This window comes from Schistocerca nitens, chromosome 2 (genome assembly GCF_023898315.1).
Source record: "Schistocerca nitens isolate TAMUIC-IGC-003100 chromosome 2, iqSchNite1.1, whole genome shotgun sequence".
In the NCBI taxonomy this organism is placed as follows: domain Eukaryota; kingdom Metazoa; phylum Arthropoda; class Insecta; order Orthoptera; family Acrididae; genus Schistocerca; species Schistocerca nitens.
In genome coordinates, this window is record NC_064615.1 from 353,828,435 (window position 1) to 353,848,679 (window position 20,245).

A 20,245-nucleotide genomic window follows, 5' to 3' on the forward strand; every position below is an offset into this window, starting at 1 on the left:
ATAAAAGATTACAGCACATGTAAAGGCATACAGATAGTAATTTTTCCCCTCTATCAATGAGAGAATATATATAACAACAAAAATTTCAGAGAATCATATGTGACAGAGAATCTCTAACACTGGAACAAAGTACTTTCTGTCACATCCTGTAAAGTAATGGGCACTGTGTACATAAAGTTGTATGTAAATACTCACTCTTTTTTACCAAATTTCGTCATAAGGCGATATAGATTTTTCCAAAGTCGATCCTTGCGACCGATCTGAAATGTACCAGGAAAATGATTTACTTTTTGAAAGTCCTTCAGTGTTTTGAAACAAAAGGATTTCATATGCTTTCCCCAAGTACCGCACCAGTCATTTGATTCTGGAAAACAAAACAATGGGAATGTAGCAAACTATGTTTAACCTAACTATTATGATACAGGATTAATACTATAATAATAATAGTTTGATTAGATTTTTTATTGGTCCAGTTTTATCATATAGCACAAATTGTACAATTGATATTGGACAGGTCAAAGATAAGTTACAATAATACACAGTATTAGCAATTAAAATTAGGTACCTACTACAATTAATTTTGTTACTTATTCAGAAATTCTCTGACAGAATATAAACAGTGCTTTATTAGAAATGCCTTTAATTTAGCTTTAAATATTGGATGAGTAGTATTTTTTATTTCCTCTGGTATCTTATTGTGTAGTATTACACCAATGTTAATTATGCTCCTCTGATAGGTGGTTGTTCTGTGATATTTTTGATGTATATTTGATTCCCTTCTGGTACTGTAGTTGTGTACACTTTCGTTCTGTAGCAGTTTGCCTGTTTTCAGGAGGTAGTCCCTATTGAACAAGATAGTTTCATAAATGAATAAACTTGGAACATTTAGGACACCAAGCTCAGTAAAATGGGATTTACCGGACTCCATCTTTTTAAGGCCACAAATTATTCTTAAATCTCTTTTTTGCATTCTAAAAACCTTTACACTGTGAGTTGAGTATCCCCAGAAAATGATCCCATATCTGATTAGTGAGTGGAACTGTGCATAGTATGCCTGCAGTACTGTTGTTTTGCTTGTTGTAGCCTTTAAAATTCTTAGGCCATAGCACACAGATGATAGTTTTCTACACAAGTTATTTATATGTGTGTCCCACTTTAAGTCTTGCTGAACCCAAAGACCCAAGAATTTTGTGACACTTACATTTTCTAGGGGATCATTTTTTAATTGGGCTTGAATATACATTTGATTAGTTGGAGGAATTAAATGAAAATCGACACACACAGTTTTTTCAGAATTTTTAAATGAGTTTGTTTTTGTGAACCACTCAAAAAGTCTTTTCATAGAACTTTCTGCTGTGGACCGCAAAGTTTCTGGACTGGATCCAGTGAGCAATACGCTGGTGTCATCGGCAAACAGGATAGTTTTTGTGGGACTCACATATTCAACTAAGTCGTCCACATAAATCAAGGAGAGTAGTGGACCTAAGATTGAGCCCTGTGGTACACCATATTTTATTGGCAATTCCCTAGAAAGAACGGAGTTGTTTCTTGTTTTATTCATTTTGTTGAATTCATACTTAAGTGATACTTACTGCCTGCAGGTTTTTAGGTACGAACACAACGAGCTATGTGCTACACCTCTTACTCCTCGTCTTTCTAATTTTTCAAGCAGAATGTTATAATAGTAGTAGTAGTAATCACACTGATTGATACAACCCAGCTCTAGACTGCTACAACTTATATTAGCTCCTTTTATTCTTATGGTAGTTACCAAAATGCATGGTCTGTCAAAAACTTTCACTGTTTTGTTAATTGTGTTTGCCCACTATGGAAGCATTGTATAAAGGAACATAATAAGTTTTTCTTATTGATAAATGTATAGATAATAATTCCACTTGTCATACCAAAGATTAATTTGAAAAATATTTAACACTGATGGACAAAAGAAAATTTACACTTTTCGTTTATTGGTTTTACTAATAGCTACCTTTCATTGTTCTCATGTCCTGGTGATAAGACGTGCTGTGTAATTTTAAAGTGAAATTGTGTTACATAATGAAAGCAATTTATGAACAATGTGATTTCCTCATTAACAATACCATGGATCCCAGCTCCTGTAACTCTGGAAGATTATTATATTTTAATTTTGTATAGAGAATTTAGATGGAGACAACAATCCTCACGACAGTTCAGCTCAACAACAGACACACATGAATGTGTTCGTCTCTTTCCCTTCATGGCCGCCAACGACAATTTCAATATTTAGGTAATATCTGCCACGACATTCAGAACCTGAAATCCTTCTTTTCATTTAATTATGAAGTCCGATTATTTCCTTTCTCAGATGAATAAATGCATTTTAACCACAATTCTTTTTACCCAGGCCATGGGGAATGACAGTACTTAGAATGTACGTGCCTCTATCCCAATCATACGTTTGCTTACAACTGAGTGTGTACCAACGTAACTATACTTATGACCCGTTTCCTTTACAGTATCCTATCACTTTCCGGGACTGGATCAGACTCTGGATGTGGCTCTCCAGCAGGGATAAGACTTCCTCAAATCCTGCCCTGAAACGAGATCCATCTTTCATGAAATCCTCCCCACTCTACCAAGAGTGTCTTTCCGCCATCCACCTAACCTTCATAACCTCTTGGTTCATCCCTATGAAATCCTCAAACCACCTTCCCTACCTCCCGGCTCCTACCCTTGTAACCGCCCCCGGTGTAAGACCTGTCCCATGTACCGTCCCACCACCACCTACTCCAGTCCTGTAACCCTGAAGGTGTACACGATCAAAGGCAGAGTCACGTGTGAAAGCACCCACGTGATTTACCAACTGACATGCTTACACTGTGAAGCCTTCTATGTGGGAATGACCAGCAAAAAACTGTCCATTTGCATGAACGGACACAGGCAGACAGTGTTTGTTGGTAATGAGGATCACCCTGTGGCTATACATGCCTTGGTGCACAGCCAGCACATCTTGGCACAGTGTTACACCGTCCGGGTTATCTGGATACTTCCCACTGACACCAACCTATCATAACTCCGGAGATGGGAACTTGCTCTTCAATATATCCTCTCTTCCCGTTATCCAACAGGCCTCAATCTCCGCTAATTTCAAGTTGCCGCCACTCATACCTCAATCTGTCATTCAACAACATCTTTGCCTCTGTACTTCTGCCTCGACTGACATCTCTACCCAAACTCTTTGCCTTTACAATGTCTGCTTGTGTCTGTTATGTGTGTGTGTGTGTGTGTGTGTGTATGTGTGTGTGTGTGTGTGTGTGTGTGTGCGCGCGCGCGCGCACGAGCGAGCGAGCGAGCGAGTGTATACCTGTCCTTTTTTCCCCCTAAGGTAAGTCTTTCCGCTCCCGGGATTGGAATGACTCCTTACCCTCTCCCTTAAAACCCACATCCTTTCGTCTTTCCCTCTCCTTCCCTCTTTCCTGACGAAGCAACCGTTGGTTGCGAAAGCTTGAATTTTGTGTGTGTGTTTGTGCGTCTATCAACATGCCAACACTTTCGTTTAGTAAGTTACATCATCTTTGTTTTTATATATATATTAAGTTCTTTGTCACCAAACAATATCTCTGGTTCTTGTGTATTTTGGACCACATGCGAAATGGCGTGGCCCTTTGACTCAAAAGGGCATATATGAGTGCTGTAGTTTCGAAGGTACATGGCAAAAGTATTAGTTGGAAGAAAAAGATCAACTGAGTTAGCCACTGTGCTGTGAAAACAAAGATTCACTTCACAGCATTCTAGTGAAAGATCCTGGTGTACCATGCTTTTAGACAAACTTAATAAGACTGAAATGTCCTGCCTAAAGTAAATTTGAAAATTAATTTTGCCTGTGAAGAAGCACTTCCATTGCAGTACACTTTCGCTAATGTTGCTTTATAAAAACTCCATTACATAATAATATTTGTATAATTTGAGATTGCACAATTTCTATTGTTCGTAAGTTTTACTTTCAACTGTCAGCAATGAGCTTTCCAGGCACAATACTGAGCTTCAAAAACCAATACAAAATAACATTTTCCCTTCAACACAGAAATTTCGATAGATGTTTTTCACATATTCTCCAAAGATATTACAAGTAGAATAATCTTTCTCAAAAATAAACAGCTCCTTGTCATAGAAGGCAAATGAAACATTAATATGCTGAAATATACTTTGTGTGTTAACAATTTTTCCGAAATGAAAAGTGAAAGATAGAATCAAATTGTATTTCCCAGAATATTGAAAAGGTGCCCTTCAATACGAAGATATCTTATTCAAATGCATTTGATATGAAAACTATATGAAATTCTATGGAATACAAGAGGGGACTAATGGCAACTGCACAATGTGTGTCCCTGTTGTTTGTAGAGTACAAATACCAATGGTCAATGAAATTTTTCACACATACAGTATGGACAAGTTTACAGGAAATACTATAGGTTCATGAACATGAATTACAATAATGATAACAGCTCACTAAGTAACAGAGGCACTGAGTCTCAACTAAATGTCTCTAAAATCAGCAACTACTAAATAATTTACATTCTGCCAGAACTTTCGACACCACAGTTAACATAATGTCATTGATGTGGGTTCAGTTTACATACATAAATGTTAGCTTAGAAAATTTGATCTGAACTGTGTATACGTTCTTAAACTATACAGCCCGATAAATAGTGGAAAATTTTCCTGCGAAAACACATTCTACTTGCATGAGTGTGTTGAAGACATCTTTTGATGTCTTATCAATAAGAGAATCATGATCTTTAATAGATGGTTATAAGGAAAATGATACATCAGGCAAATTCTTATCAAAAATGGCACAAAACTAAACACATTTTTAACTTACTCCTTCATAAATCATGTACTCTATCAGTTGGTAACCAAGCATTCCTTCAACAAGTTTTTTTAGAGTCTCTAATATATTACTTACTGAAGATGATTGTCTGCTGGGATATTTGGAATAAACAGTGTGTGTGCTCAATTACATTTTCCAATTTATAAACTTTATGTTGACTTGTCCCAAATGTTATCCAACATCTTCATTTGGATTGTGAGCAAAGTCAAAATGAAAGGAAAGAAGACTAGTGTTTAACACTCTGTCAACAGCGAAATCATTAGAGACTGCGGGCATGCTCCTTTCCGCTCACTCACTATCTTTTAATCTTACATATTTTGTTTACCTACAGAATTTTAAGGTGTTGGCAACTAAGTTACTGAATAATAGCAAAATTAACAACATCTGGTCCATGCACCAATTAACTAGTGCCAAACTTTTACTCCAGTTGATGTTAGGAAATTATCAAATTCAAAACTGACAGAAATTTTAGCTTATACCAATAATCAATAAAGGACATTCAATTCCCATGAAAGTTATGTCTTATACACTTCTGTAATAATGAAGAGCGTCTGAAATGGACTATATTTTACGATCTGGATCTGCTACAAATGATGTAAACATCTTTTATGCCAGCAGTTCCTGCAAAAATCCTAATTGTTTTTAAAAAATACTGACTGCTAGCAATACTGAATAGGGTAATTCTTTTTCAATCCAAAATTAGCTGGCTAATCACTTCATCCAATACATGTAAAACAACACCAGGTGTATCACTGCAACTTGCAAACTTAGCAACATCTACAGCCCAATCTTGCAGAAGTGGAACAAGAAACAGAATATGATTCATAAATTTGACCTTACAAGCAATCAAAATATATTAGCCTAAATTAACAAAACCACCCTTCAGAGAAGTGTTGTTCATTGAATTTATTCTTCATGCTGAACTTAGCCAAAATCACAATATCTATGCAGTCATTTCATCACCTTATTCCCAAAAACTATTCTTAATTACTTACAAAGCATGCAATTTAAATCCATATGGACACTTGAGACTGTTTACTAAACTCTAAAGACAAATTTTTGAGTGGCATAGCAATATCTTTTTCTGTTAATTTGTAAAGTAAGATGTCTAAATAGATATCCATTATCATACCACATTTTCTTATAATTTAGTGAAAACCTTACTGATTTGGAATTTATTTTATTTTTTATTAGTTTCTTACAGCATTTTGCATGATTTAGGAGATTGGAATAAATATCGAAGTCACTTCTGAACGACTCTTTCACTTACTTCAATGATCTGTAAAACTTTCACTTTTTAACACATTGTTTTCTTTTTAAAGCCAAATTGTCTTGTGTGAGGTATCAATTCATTTAGCACATGACGGGTAAGATTGAGGGGAAAAAAACCTGTAGCAGAAATTCTTTAGAGAAAAAATTGTTGTCATCTATTTGAAAAATTCCACTTTATTTTTATGGCTCAAGGGTCATTTACATTTACTATTTCTGTAGGCAGATCTACATGCTGGAAAAAAACCACACAAGCCCGTCCCCCCTGCCCCGCCCAATCATACTCTTGTAACTTTGTAACTGCTCTTATTAACCTCAAGTCCTACAACTTGTTTGCTCATATCAGATTTTAAACTACCTACATTCATTTGCGACATCATAAGCAGAAATCTAAATGTAAAGCCAATTTCCACAATCCCAGTCCCAAAAGCAAAATGACAGACAACTGATCACAAGAAATAGTGCTGTAGGTAGTTCGCAGGAATGCAGTTTATTTTACAATAGTGGTGTTGGTTTATGATTTGACAGCCCCACCATGTTATCAGTTTTCCTTGCAGAAATATACCAGTGTGAATACCAGAGGAAATCTTTAAAAAATTTCAGTTTTCTAAACAGCATAACTCAAAGAATACAATTTATAAGCCCATATAATGCTTACCATCTTTTAAGACATCTTTTGGTAACATATTTATGTATGAACCACAGCTTTAGCTCTCACCCTTTTTTGTAATTGTATTTTTTTGTTGCAAGTGAAATAAACCATGCTAATTATTTATGTCCACATTACTCAAAATACAAAGTAGATGGTTTATTTTTTTCTTGCTTTTTCTATTAACTTGCATGGCACTAATGCATTCCAGGTCCATATTCATCTGGTTTGTCCTTCCTCCCTTCTGTTTTTCACACTTCTTATTCTTGCTTCTTTGGTGGCTTCAGCACTGATTTTTCTGCTTTAAAGAATCTCATCTGGTCAATGGCTATTAAAGCTCTATACATATTTAGTCCACCAGGCATTCCCATCAGTTACAAAACATTTAGCCTTGACACCGCACCTTCATTGAAACACTGAATAGCATCTACCGCACCTATTTTCAAAGTATTTAGTCCTACCAGAACAGTTTTTGGTATCCGTTCCCATACACAATTGTTGAAACTTTCACTAGGATTTTGAGTCCTACCATGTAAATATTCCTCTAATAATCTCATGTCACTATACATAAGTTTTATAATTTCCATCATAGCAAATGGCAGTGAATGTTTATGGTTGTAGCTCTCACCTTGCGTAACAGCCCTGTGGTAGCCACACCATAAATCACTGCAAGGTGGGCAGAGTGCATGACATAGGTTGTCCTCTATTGGGGATTTATGAAAGAAGGTAGTCCATACTGCCTTTTTCATTCCCTCAAGCTCATTTTTATTTTGACTTATGGCTTGTCTATAATAATACTGCAACCTGTCTATTCCTTCGTCTGTAAGCCTACCACGTCCACTGCTGCACTTACCATCAGCTATTTTCTTTCCCTTCAAGTTTATCCTTTTCTGGACTTGTCCAACACATTCAATTTTTTTCAATTTTTGTGTCAACATAAGGTTTGGATTCACAAACTTTTTGGTATCCTTTTGAGTCTTGATCTCCTAAGTAAGACTTATACATCACACCATATTTCCCTACTGACCTGTGAAATAGCTTCACAACACCTTCAGATTCCATCCCTTCACTATAACCATTAAAACTGATCAAACATTTATGGTTTTCAGTTCCACTAGAACAGCCATGACAGTACTTGAGAATACATTCCACATCAATGACTTTACCATTGCCCGTTTTTGATGCACAGCCTCTTCTAGCATGTATCTCCTCAACTACCTTCACACTACTATTGCCAAATTCCGTACACTGCAAAGCTTTATTTACTAGTTCAGATTCAGCAGGGAGCTCAACAATAACACAGTCTGAATCAATAGTTGGCATCTCTATATTATCAGCATTAATACTGACAAGCCCATTGCCCAAATATTTAAGTTTTAGCTGCGAAGCACATTGAGTAGTTGAAGCTGATTCAAGTGCTGTATCATGGTATTAGCAGAGTTAATCCATTTGGTGAACTATTTTCCATAAAATTTACACGGTTTAACACCGAACTTCTTAATTCTTCCTCCTGCTTTCAAGTGGAATAAGAAACTTGCCCACACAATAAGAAACTCACGCACACAGTTACTTTGCTGTAAATAAAATATTTGTGCCAAAACAACAATGACTAAACTATCTGTATAAACAAAAGACAAGCAACTGTAAAGGTTTCACAGGCTAGCCAACTTAAGGGACTAAAAAGTCATAAAAATGAAACAAATGACAGCAAATTTTATTTTTAACAGAGCTGACTATGTGCCATTGGGATGTTGTGGTGCATGCAGCCACTTTTAAATTCCTCTAATTTTTGTACTTTCTGTGGTTCATTTTCTTGAAAGTAAACATTTTCTCATTCAGAAAACTACGGAGAATTTTTTAATAAAAGAATTAAAAATCAATTTTTGACAGTTATTCACGTACAAGTCCCCTTAAATGGTTGGGTTTTCCTAACAGGACATAGCAATCGCACAGAACACGTAACACTTACAAAAACTCTAAAACAATATTTATAGCTCTGAAATATAAGGACCAAAATACATCCTACATCTCACACATGATTTACACAAAAGTATTTTAAGGTTTCTAAGTTCTTGTACATAAAGTGTCATACTAAACACAGTATACACACACCAACTCTTAAAGTTTAATATTACAACATCTGATTTGACTTTCCCATGTTGGATTAAGTTACAGGCAAATATAGCCTGACCAAGCAAAGTCTGTACCAAGAATTACAAGGGCATATTTGGATGCACTATTTGTACTGGGCTCTTTTTTTCTTTTGTATTCCCCCTCCAGAGAGCAAAAATAAATAAAACTATTTAAATTAGGCTTAGTATTCCATATCCCACTTGCCTCAGATTACGTTTCGCTCTGTTCCCTACTGTACAATGGTGCCTGTATCTAAAGGCACAAACTTTGCTTGGTTGGGGTAGACAATAAACCATGTTAGTAAAGTTATTAGTCTGGACAGAAATTTGAAACGATTTTAAATGTTAGAAAAATGTGTTATGGTTCATGCACACCTCTACTAAACTCACTTCTCACAAGTCTGAATCCAGAATTTACTAGAGTTCGCCTAACAACCAACGGTGTTATAGTGCTCAATTTCCATTTCATGTGGCGGCCTATTTCATATGGCAGAGGTTCACCTGTTGAATAAATAAGTATTTTGATAAAATCAACTTCATACACACACATATATTAAGTATAAAACTAGTGGGAAAACCATTGCAAAATCCCCAGTTATCTAAACATAATATAACCAACTGCAACACTTCTTATGGAAAAAAAGCACTGAAACTTTAAGATATACTGAATGAAAAAGTATAAATTTGTATCAGCCATTTAGATGCATAGAGTAATTCAAAATTTGGGATCATATACAGATGAATAAAATTAAACACAAATAACTATACGTTAATTAAATGAGATTTAAATTCAACTAAAATTCACAATGTGACACACAAGGCAAAGCAACACCTTTTTTCAGAAAAGAAGAAGCTCAATTCTAAAGAAAAGACTTAAACTTGTTGCCTTGCAGGTAGAGAAAAGGACAACATTGTTTTATTTCATGGCCAATTTAATGTTATTTTTCTCCAGATCCTTTTTTTTTTCAAATTAGTTAATACGTTTGTCAAATTCATTATTATTGCCAAATTTGATGTATTTTTGACAGTTTGGTATCATTTTCTGCCAAACACAGTGCAATGTTTTTGTCAAATATGGTGATTTTTCTTGCCAAATGTCTTTTTTGGCAAAGATCAATGCTACTTTTTGCCACACCCAGTGTTTTTTTTTAAATATTTGTTGTTACTTTTTGCCAGATTTGGTGGTCCGTTTTTGCCCAATTCGGTGCTATTTTCGTTGCCACATTGTAGTTCATTGTGTGGAAATAGAGGTGTCAGTTTAAGATTACACACGAGCCCCAGCCTTACAGAAATTAGAAGTCAAAATGCAGTTTTAACATTCAGTAAATCTCAGTTACGAATATTAGTAAACTGCCATACTCAGATTTACAACATTTTATAAGTCATTTTGCAATTTCATGTTATTTTGTTAAAAACTGCCAATCAGTGTTATTGTTCTTGTGAAAATTTCCTGTCCCCTACTTATAGGGCACAAATTCTCTCGTGCACTCTGCACACTAGACCAAATCTTCTTTTAATAAAATATTTTTATACCTTTAATTTATACAGGTATTTTCTAAAAGTATTTACAAACTGTTTGTTAGAGTATCAAGGCAATAGCTGAAAAACAATCATCCTCAAAACTTTTATTTATTGTGCTCAATAATTACGCATTTATGAACCTGGTTTTTCATACATCCAACTGGCATGTTTCCTGTTCATTCTATCACAGGTCTATTTGTGAATGTACTTTCATCTTGATAATGTATAAAAGGATCTATGAAAATACTTATTATAGGTAAGAACTGAGCTTGTCCTTCACGAGACTAAAAAGAGAGAACATTCTGAATACAGAAAAGCAATTTCTACACCAAAATATTACAGTATCATGTGCATGGTGCACAACTTGGTACACCTTGCCAACAGTAAAGATAACTGAACAATATAATGCAAATGAATACGGGTGTTTTGCTTGTGATCAATTAGACACAAGTAAAATCCAATGACAGCATCAGCCCCTTTTACAACAGTCAGCCACTTGGAAGCTATTGCTAAGTAAAGTTAAGTATCTCTACGTGATTCCAGATGCTAACTGGAATATCTGTAGAGCTCATCACAGATTTTGATGTTGCACTGGAAGAAGTAAGTACAATATTTTCCAAGTGCAGATTTCAAGAAGATGAGTTTTGCGATTACATAATACCTGAAGAAGTCCAAGCTATAGCCATCAACTTACACTGCAGAAGATCTAATGCAGTGTCACAACAATGTCACTGATAGAACCAATTACTGGACAAAACATATATCAACTTTGATATTTTTAGTTCTTAACTATATACAGCATTATTATGTAGATTTAATATTTTCCCAAAATTTTATTATGGGTAACAATGAAGAGCTTAGCATCAATGTGTATTCTATAATGCCAACGGATTCATTTGGTGTGTCACAAACATGTTTTTTTAGAACTACTACTCATTCCAGGCCAGGTTTTCTATGCTCTTTATGAATGCTTGTGCCGTTCACCCTCAATTATTAATTTCATCAATTGCTTCTCTTCTCTCCATCATTTACACAGTTCAAATTTCCTTTGTATATCTTTCTTACCCTCCACATGGTGCAGTTTCCCATGCCTCTGTTCATTAACACTTCCCTCATACATTATATTATACCTTTTTCTGAAGTGACACTGCTCTTCTCGCAGCCCCTTCTCTATCCCATTCCAGAGCCTTATTTCTAACTTCTCAAATTTCTTTGCAGAGTGTAATGTAATGGTGACTGCCTACGAGTTATTACAGTATTTCCCACTTCTTTTCTTGAAAAGATGTACAACATTCATTTCTTTCTTCTTTCTTCTCTCTCTCTCTCTCTCTCTCTCTCTCTCTCTCTCTCTCTCTCTCTCTCTCTCTGTGTGTGTGTGTGTGTGTGTGTGTGTGTGTGTGTGTGTGTGTGTGTGTGTGTGTGTCACTCCCCCCCCCCCCCCCCCCCCCCTCACATTTTTCATTACATGGCACAGCCAAAGCTTTCCTACTTCTACTGTCTTCACCATCTCAACACTCACTCCAGCCAACTCTTGCATCTCTTCTATTTTCATATATTTAATGCTCATTTCTCTTGTTTTGATGAATCCCCTTTTCGAGCTAATATCTTAACTCGTCTCCTCCTGGTTCCTTCCCTTCATTTCCATCCTTGCCTGCTTTGTTTATTCTTACAATACAAAGAAGAGAATGACAGTTTTCAATCACAAGTTTTGTTTTTACTTAAAGCACAATGAATTTTGAGCCCTGAAGGCCCATCTTCAGGTGTATATTAATGTATAATGACCACATTATTTAAATACATTTTAAACTAATAAATAAACAAATGTAATTAAAACAAAATACTGGAAAAATTAACCTACTTCTTTTAGCAGCTGCACAGACTTAAAAAAGAAGCTTACATTGCACAATCACAGAGTTACACATTACAGTGCATCTTCCTTCAAAAGTTATTTTCAAAACATACATATGTTACAAAGATACAGACATTTCAAAGAACAAATAGATACAAAGCTATTGCCTTTTTTTAATTCAAAGCCATCAGTATAGTTGGTATGATTTCTTCCTGCACATTTCAGAGATGATTTTTTTGAATAAAAAAATTGTAGAATTATTGAAATAACTTTTTGTTGACATAGTTTTGCTCATTTAAAAGTTTTCTGGTAAAAATAACTTTGTGTAAAAGTATTTCCAGTTGCCTTAGTCTCTGCATCATATATAGTGAGACTGCCTGGATATTGTTTTGTATATTTTGTCATTACATTAAAATATCTTTATTTTACAGGAGCAGTGTTAATTACCATGTAAGAATAATGACAATGTGTTAAGCACCTACAGATGTACCTTCTGGACTTTAAATGATTTGTGCTTTAAACAAAACCCTCGTTTATGACTGAAGGCTTTTGCTCTCCCCTTTGGATTTTACTAATGTAAATCAGTCATGGCCACAAAAATGACTACTACGGATAAAATGAAATTAGTTTATTCTACTTGCAAGCTCACTTTGGTTTACATCTCTTTTTATCCCCTCACATAACTCTATCACAATCATTTTCTATTACCCTTCCCCATTACCCCGTCCTCCACAACCACCTCATGTTAAAGAAAATTAGGTAAAGCAGTAAATTTGAATTTTTGTTTGTTTGTTTGTTTCTTTCTTTCTTTCTTTCTTTCTTTCGTTTTTGAGGAGGCTCTTCCTCCAAAGATAGATTAGATTAAGATTTAGAAACACATGTTAAAATATCTTCCAAATTTGTGCATAATATTTTGCAAGACACATTCAAAAAGCATCAAGCCTTTGCTTGGCAGAAATAAAATTAATTTGGAGGTACAAAACTCTAATCCCCTAAAATTTAGTTGCTTTGGTAATGCAAACATTTATCCTTTGTAGCATTTCTGGAATGTGTCTTTTTGAAGGTGATTAGCTAGGTCATCACATTCTGCATGACGTCTTCTCTTAGCTCATTACTTTCTGGGGCATTCTGAGCTGGGGAAATAGCCAAAACTCGTATGGAGCCTTGTCAGGGGAGTAAGAAGCCTGGCTAACCACACATATGCATTGTTTGGCGAGGAAAGTTTCAGTCAGATGCGCAGAATTTGTAAGGCATTATCATGATGGAGCTCAAAAGTTTTTGCTGCCCACAGGTCTGGTTGTCTGCATTACACAGCATCCCAAAAATGACAAAGGAACTCCTTGCAGCATTCTTTTCTGATGATTTGGCCTTGTGGGGTGTTCTTGTAATGCACAATCCCATGATAGTATACGAAAATGACTGCTTGCTCTTGACATTGCCACAATCCTGCCCTGTTGTTATGGCTACTGGAGTGTTCGAACATTTCCGCTGTGATGACTCACTCTTAGTTTCTGGGTCCTACCCATAAACATACATATCAACACCTGTGATCATGATGTTCAGAAGGTTGGGGTTACTGTTAGTATTACCCAACATGTCCTGTGCAATTTTCAGATAGTGTTGCTTCTGCTCCTTTGTGAGCAATTTCAGTATGAATTTCACAGACACTATCCTCATGCATAAATCATCCGTCAAAACTGAACATAATGATACAATTCTTACTTCCATTTCATTCGTAATATCTTTTACTGCGATTCAACTGTCTTCCATGACCAAGGTCTACTATACTCCTTCAATGACACTGTTTTCAGCTTGTTAACAGTTTGCCTGAGTGCTGTCCATTAATGTCTTGCTATCACTGAAGCATTTGAACCACTCCTTTATACATTAAGTTGCCCATGGCACCATCCCCAATAACCTGTTGAATCTTATGAATTTTTTCCATTTGTGTATCACCAAGCTTTTGGCAAACTTTTATACAATATCGCTGTTCATTTTCTTCCATCACTGCACAAATTACTGGAATCCCACAAGAATTCACTTCACATCCTCACTCATACGTCAAATGCCAGTGACTGAAGCTCTCTCTCTCTCTCTCTCTCTCTCTCTCTCTCTCTCTCTCTCTCTCTGTGTGTGTGTGTGTGTGTGTGTGTGTGTGTGTGCGCGCGCGCGGTGGTGGTGGTGGTGGCGGCGGCGGCGGCATTGGAGCTTTCTGCCTGCTGGAAGAAATTCACGACTGTGTATGAATGTTAACCCCCGCACTCATCACCATCAAAGAAAGTTGCCCATACTTCACTGATTTATGTGGGAAAGAGAAGACTGTTCAATACTTTTTGAACAGACATTGCACACAATACAAATTAAAGTTCAATTTCTTGATCGATATCTACATTCATAACCCCGATTGTCAAAAAGAAATTACCGCATTCTTGATACATTACTAGAATTAAGTCTTTACATTTACTTACATTGCTCTAATTGTGCCATAAATTTGTACTTTCACTTGATATACACCCACCTTTTTCATCATGCATACAAAATCTGATATACGGAGGAACATATGAGAAGAGACTAGTTCTCAATGCTTGTGATTGGTTGCAGGGTTCTGTCGTAGTCACAGCTGCAATACAAAAATTTTGTTATTTCTCTATAGCTTCGAACAGAGAGCAATTTAATATTGAGCTTCTTAGTTATCTGATCATACCTTCTACTTTGATAATCCTTTTTGATGATGTGTCATTAAGTGAAATTGATCCCAAAGATTCACCTACAACTGAGGGAGTGTTCGAATCTGTGGATACAGTTGTTAGGCTGCTAACTGCTGAACGAGTATCTGGAAGAAAACAATTTTTAAGGTTGAGATATTCAATGCATTCGAGTAATTAAAATATAGTACTTATGTAAGGAATCTTCTATTCACACTTGAGACCTGCTATTTCACAACACTAAACAAATATTGTAGTAGCAAAAAAATTTATATTGACCACGATATTCCACACCAGAATGAGATACGAAACAGTCTTATTTCATTTTATATTGTATGTTAGGTTCCGTATTATTCATGCAATGTGAATTTCTATGTTTCACATATGCATCAAGTATGATAGTTGGCAAAGTGGCAAACCTCAAGCAATATACATCACTATTACAGTGAGGACAGACTACGTTGCTCAACATAATGTCTTTTGTGATAGCCAGTATTCACAAAAAGAAGCATTAAGAAATTGTTAGGGCTGTCAACTCAAGTTATTACCAAGTCATCATCAAATGATTTACATAACTTTGAGTTTCAGTTTTGTGCACAGATTAGGTATATAAGTTTTTATCTGCAGAGGCCTGAGATATTGCACAAACTCAAAAAGATGAAAATTATTTCACAATGACTTAGTAAGAAGTTGTAACTGGTAATGATACCACTTAGGCGACCCCAGGCAAAATGTACAAGAAACAAATTTTACAAGATGGTCAACATGTTTTCTCGAGGCAGTATGCCTCGATTGTGTAATAGTAAGAACACTGCTAGCTTCTGAACAAACATTTCTCCAGAACTCTAAAGCAAGAATCGTCAGAGAGCTAGCAAAGTTCTCAAAATAATAAATAATTACTTCTTCTAAATGACGATCTTTAAAATTCAAGGAAGCTTAATGCCAAACTGGCTTTTGCAAAGTCATGATATGTTGTACCAGTATTTGTTAATTGGTGATATTTCTAACACAATTTATGGTTTTAACTGTGTCAATATTTTATTTTGTGTAAATTATACAAGGGACTTTGAAAGAAAAAAAAGAAGGCTAACCACTTTCACAGTTTCCACACCTGAATAAATTTAAACTGAAGACAGAAGAGTCAAAAAATAAAATTCATGTTGTGCACAAAATAGGCAATAAATATTCAAAAATAAAGATAGCCAAGTGCAAAGTAATCAATAGCCACTACAGGAACAGCTTTTAGTACAGCACTGGAAATTCTAATTGTAATTTAAACACAGTTGATTGTAAAACTCTGAACAGCAAAATTAATGAACTTGGAAAACACACTGAAATCTGGTATTTCATGAAAATAATTGTTTCTAAGGTGGTAGAGGAGATTTTGTTTCATCACTGTATGCAGCTGCAATTATAAAGCTGCCAAAGCCCGGCACCTAGATTGTGGTTTCTCTTATTGCATGCAATCTTCAGAGTTGCAAAAGTTTAAAATGATAAGTATAGCTGACAAAAGAACTGAATGACCATAACATTTTCCTCTGGCTTAGTCACATACCATTATGGCTGAACCTTCAAGTTCATATCAACTTTCAAGAAAATGGATCATGAAAGCTTTTGTTAACTCTTCTGCACCCAAAAAGCTATTTTTCAGTCGGAAATTGATTCATGATGATTAATTTCTTATCTTTTAAACTGGGCATGGGAAATCTAAGGTGACCTGCTGGCCTCATTCACATACTTAAGCTCACAGGTTGCCAGGTTACATTATGCGACAGCAGCACTCGTAGCACATAAAGTCAAAACTATAGCATATGTGACGTTAACATTATGGGGTAACACACTGACATGACAGCCACGCCTTTCCTGACGTATCATGACAACGAACTACATATTTTTAAGAGCACATAAAATTAATGTTCCTCCTATTTTCAGATGTTTACATTTATGTGTGTGCCATGACTACTGTTTATTTACGGAAGACATTTTACAAAAGCTGTCTTAAAAAATTTCAATGCAAAATTCTGCAACACTGTTTCTAAAGAAACAATGTTCATGACATGTAAATAAATGTAAATGCTAAGCATATTGAAATGTAATCAAGAAAAATAAATGCCTACCAAAGCAACTGGTTGTAGCTACTTAATCATAAATAACTTCAGTTCCAACAACTGCAGTGTTATAATATATCCCCAACAGACAAGAATTATTTACTAGTGTTAATACAAGAAAGCCCAGAAAAACAAAATATGGCAATGAGATACGCAATCCCAGTTGACAAGCAATTGCGAGTAACTTTGTGATTTTTGGCCACAAGCTGTGTGAAAGTGTGTTACTGTCCACAAACACTACTGACAAGCATTTTTTAAATATTTGTCCAAAAATACTTTGATGACTGATTGCATAGGCATAGTTTGTTTCTGTAACACTAACTAAAAACCATGGACCTTGGCGTCCGTGGGGAGGCTTCCATGCCTCAGCAATACAGATAGCTGTGTCTTAAGTAAAACCACAAGAGAGGGATATCTGTAGGAAGGACAGACAAACGTGTGGTTCCAGAAGAGGGGCAGCAGCCTTTTCAGTAGTTGCAGGGGCAACAGTCTGGATGATTGACTAATATGGCCTTGAAACATTAACCAAATTGGCCTTGCTGTGCTGGTATTGCAAACGGCTGAAAGCAAAGGGGAAACTACAGCTATAATTTTTCCCGAGGTCATGCACATCTGTTGTATGGTTAAATGATAGTGCTGTAATCTTGAGTAAAATATTCCCGAGGTAAAATAGTCCCCATTTGGATCTCCAGATGGCGACTACTCAGGAGGATATCATCTTCAGGAGAAATAAGACGGGCATTCTACAGATTGGAGCATGGAATGTGTTAGCCCCTAATTGGGCAGGTAGGTTAGAAAATTTAAGAAGTGAAATGGATAAGTTGAAGTTAGATATAGTGGGAATTAGTGATGTTCAGCGGCCGGAGGAACTGGACTGCTGGTCAGGTGAATACTGGGTTACAAATAGAAGGTCAAATAGGGGCAATAAAGGAGTGGATTTAATAATTAGTAAGAAAATTGGAATGCGGGTCAGATACTATGAATAGCATATTGAACACATTCTCGTATCCAAGATAGACACAAAGGGCACACCTACCACAGTGGTACAAGTTTACATGTCAACTATATCCACAGATGAAGAGCTGTACAATAAGATTAAAGAAATAATTCAGACAGTTAAAGGAGATGAAAATATAATTGCGATAAGAGACTGGAATTTGATAGTAGGAAAAGGAAGACGAGGAAAAATGGTAGATAAATATGGACTAGGGGCATGGAACGAAAGAGGCAGCTGCCTGGTAGGGTTTTGAACAGAGCATAATCATCACTGACACACTGTTTAAGAACCATAAAAGAACGGTGTATATCTGGAAGAGACCTAGAGACACCGGGAGGTTTCAGATCGATTATATAACAGACACACATTTAGGAACCAGATTTTAAATTTTAAGACATTTCCAGGGGCAGATGTGGTCTGACCAAAATTTATTAGTTAAGAATTGTACATTAAAATGGAAGAAATTCGAATAAAGGCAGGAAATTAAGGAGATGGAACATGGATTAGTTGAAAGAACCAGAAGTAGTTGTAAGTTTCAGTGAGAGCATTCAGCAACGGTTGACTAGAAGAGAGGAAAGGAAGATGAATGGGTAGCTTTAAGAGATGAAATAGTGAAGGCAGAAGAGGAGCAATGGGTAAAAATATAAGGCTTGGTGGAAATCTGTTGCTCAGTTATGTGCAAATTACTGAACTATCTGTTTAACAAGTTTTTTTGCAAGATACTAACAAATTCTCAGCAGGAGAATGGAAAAACTGGTGGGAGCCAACCTCGAAAAAAATCAGTTTGGTTCCAGAGAAATGTAAGAACACGCGAGGCAATACTCACTTTATGACTTACCTTAGAAGACAGTTATAAGAGTCGAGGGCATGAAAGAGAAACAGTGCCTCAGAAAGGAGTGAGAAGGGTTGTAGCTAATTCCTGATGTTATTTGATATGTACATTGAACAAGCAGTGAAGGAAATCGAATAAAAATTGGTATAGTAATTAAAGTCCAGGGGGAGGGGGGAAGAAACGGGGGGAGAAAGGGGGGACGGAGGGGTGGGGGAGGAGCGGCGGCGGCGGGGTGGGGAGAGGATCGGCGGCGGCGGCGGGGGGGGGGGAGGAGCGGCGAAGGGGGGGAGGGGGCGAAGGGGGGAAGAGCGGCGAAGGGGGGAAGAGCGGCGAAGGGGGGAAGAGCGGGCGAAGGGGGGGGGAGGGGGCGAAGGGGGGAAGAGCGGCGAAGGGGGGGGAGGAGCGGCGGGGGGGGAGTAGCGGCGGGGGGGAGGAGCGGCGGCGGGGGAGGAGCGGCGGGGGGGAGGAGCGGCAGGGGGGGAGGAGCGGCAGGGGGGGAGGAGCGGCAGGGGGGGAGGAGCGGCAGGGGGGGAGAAGCGGCAGGGGGGGAGAAGCGGCAGGGGGGGAGAAGCGGCAGGGGGGGAGAAGCGGCAGGGGGGGAGAAGCGGCAGGGGGGGAGAAGCGGCAGGGGGGGAGAAGCGGCAGGGGGGGAGAAGCGGCAGGGGGGGAGAAGCGGCAGGGGGGGAGAAGCGGCAGGGGGGGAGAAGCGGCAGGGGGGGAGAAGCGGCAGGGGGGGAGAAGCGGCAGGGGGGGAGAAGCGGCAGGGGGGGAGAAGCGGCAGGGGGGGAGAAGCGGCAGGGGGGGAGAAGCGGCAGGGGGGGAGAAGCGGCAGGGGGGGAGAAGCGGCAGGGGGGGAGAAGCGGCAGGGGGGGAGAAGCGGCAGGGGGGGAGAAGCGGCAGGGGGGGAGAAGCGGCAGGGGGGGAGAAGCGGCAGGGGGGGAGAAGCGGCAGGGGGGGAGAAGCGGCAGGGGGGGAGAAGCGGCAGGGGGGGAGAAGCGGCAGGGGGGGAGAAGCGGCAGGGGGGGAGAAGCGGCAGGGGGGGAGAAGCGGCAGGGGGGGAGAAGCGGCAGGGGGGGAGAAGCGGCAGGGGGGGAGAAGCGGCAGGGGGGGAGAAGCGGCAGGGGGGGAGAAGCGGCAGGGGGGGAGAAGCGGCAGGGGGGGAGAAGCGGCAGGGGGGGAGAAGCGGCAGGGGGGGAGAAGCGGCAGGGGGGGAGAAGCGGCAGGGGGGGAGAAGCGGCAGGGGGGGAGAAGCGGCAGGGGGGGAGAAGCGGCAGGGGGGGAGAAGCGGCAGGGGGGGAGAAGCGGCAGGGGGG

The 20,245-nt window shown here is 38.3% G+C and overlaps 1 protein-coding gene across 5 annotated transcripts in view; it reads right to left on the bottom strand.

The window, feature by feature from the left end:
* Window positions 1–20,245, bottom strand: part of LOC126236172 (tubulin monoglutamylase TTLL4-like) — a 257,463-nt gene that overhangs the window by 189,262 nt on the left and 47,956 nt on the right. For 4 of the 5 annotated variants that reach the window (XR_007544877.1, XM_049945267.1, XM_049945269.1 and 1 more), the window contains exons 5-8: window positions 14,995–15,123; window positions 14,809–14,910; window positions 9,296–9,421; window positions 196–364 (exon numbers count right to left, since the gene is read on the bottom strand). Coding sequence is in view for 4 of the 5 variants with exons in the window: in XM_049945267.1 (XP_049801224.1) it covers window positions 196–364; window positions 9,296–9,421; window positions 14,809–14,910; window positions 14,995–15,123 (526 nt within the window). In the remaining variant the exon portion in view is untranslated. The remainder of the gene's footprint in view (window positions 1–195; window positions 365–9,295; window positions 9,422–14,808; window positions 14,911–14,994; window positions 15,124–20,245) is intronic. The other variant, XM_049945270.1, reaches the window with a different exon arrangement.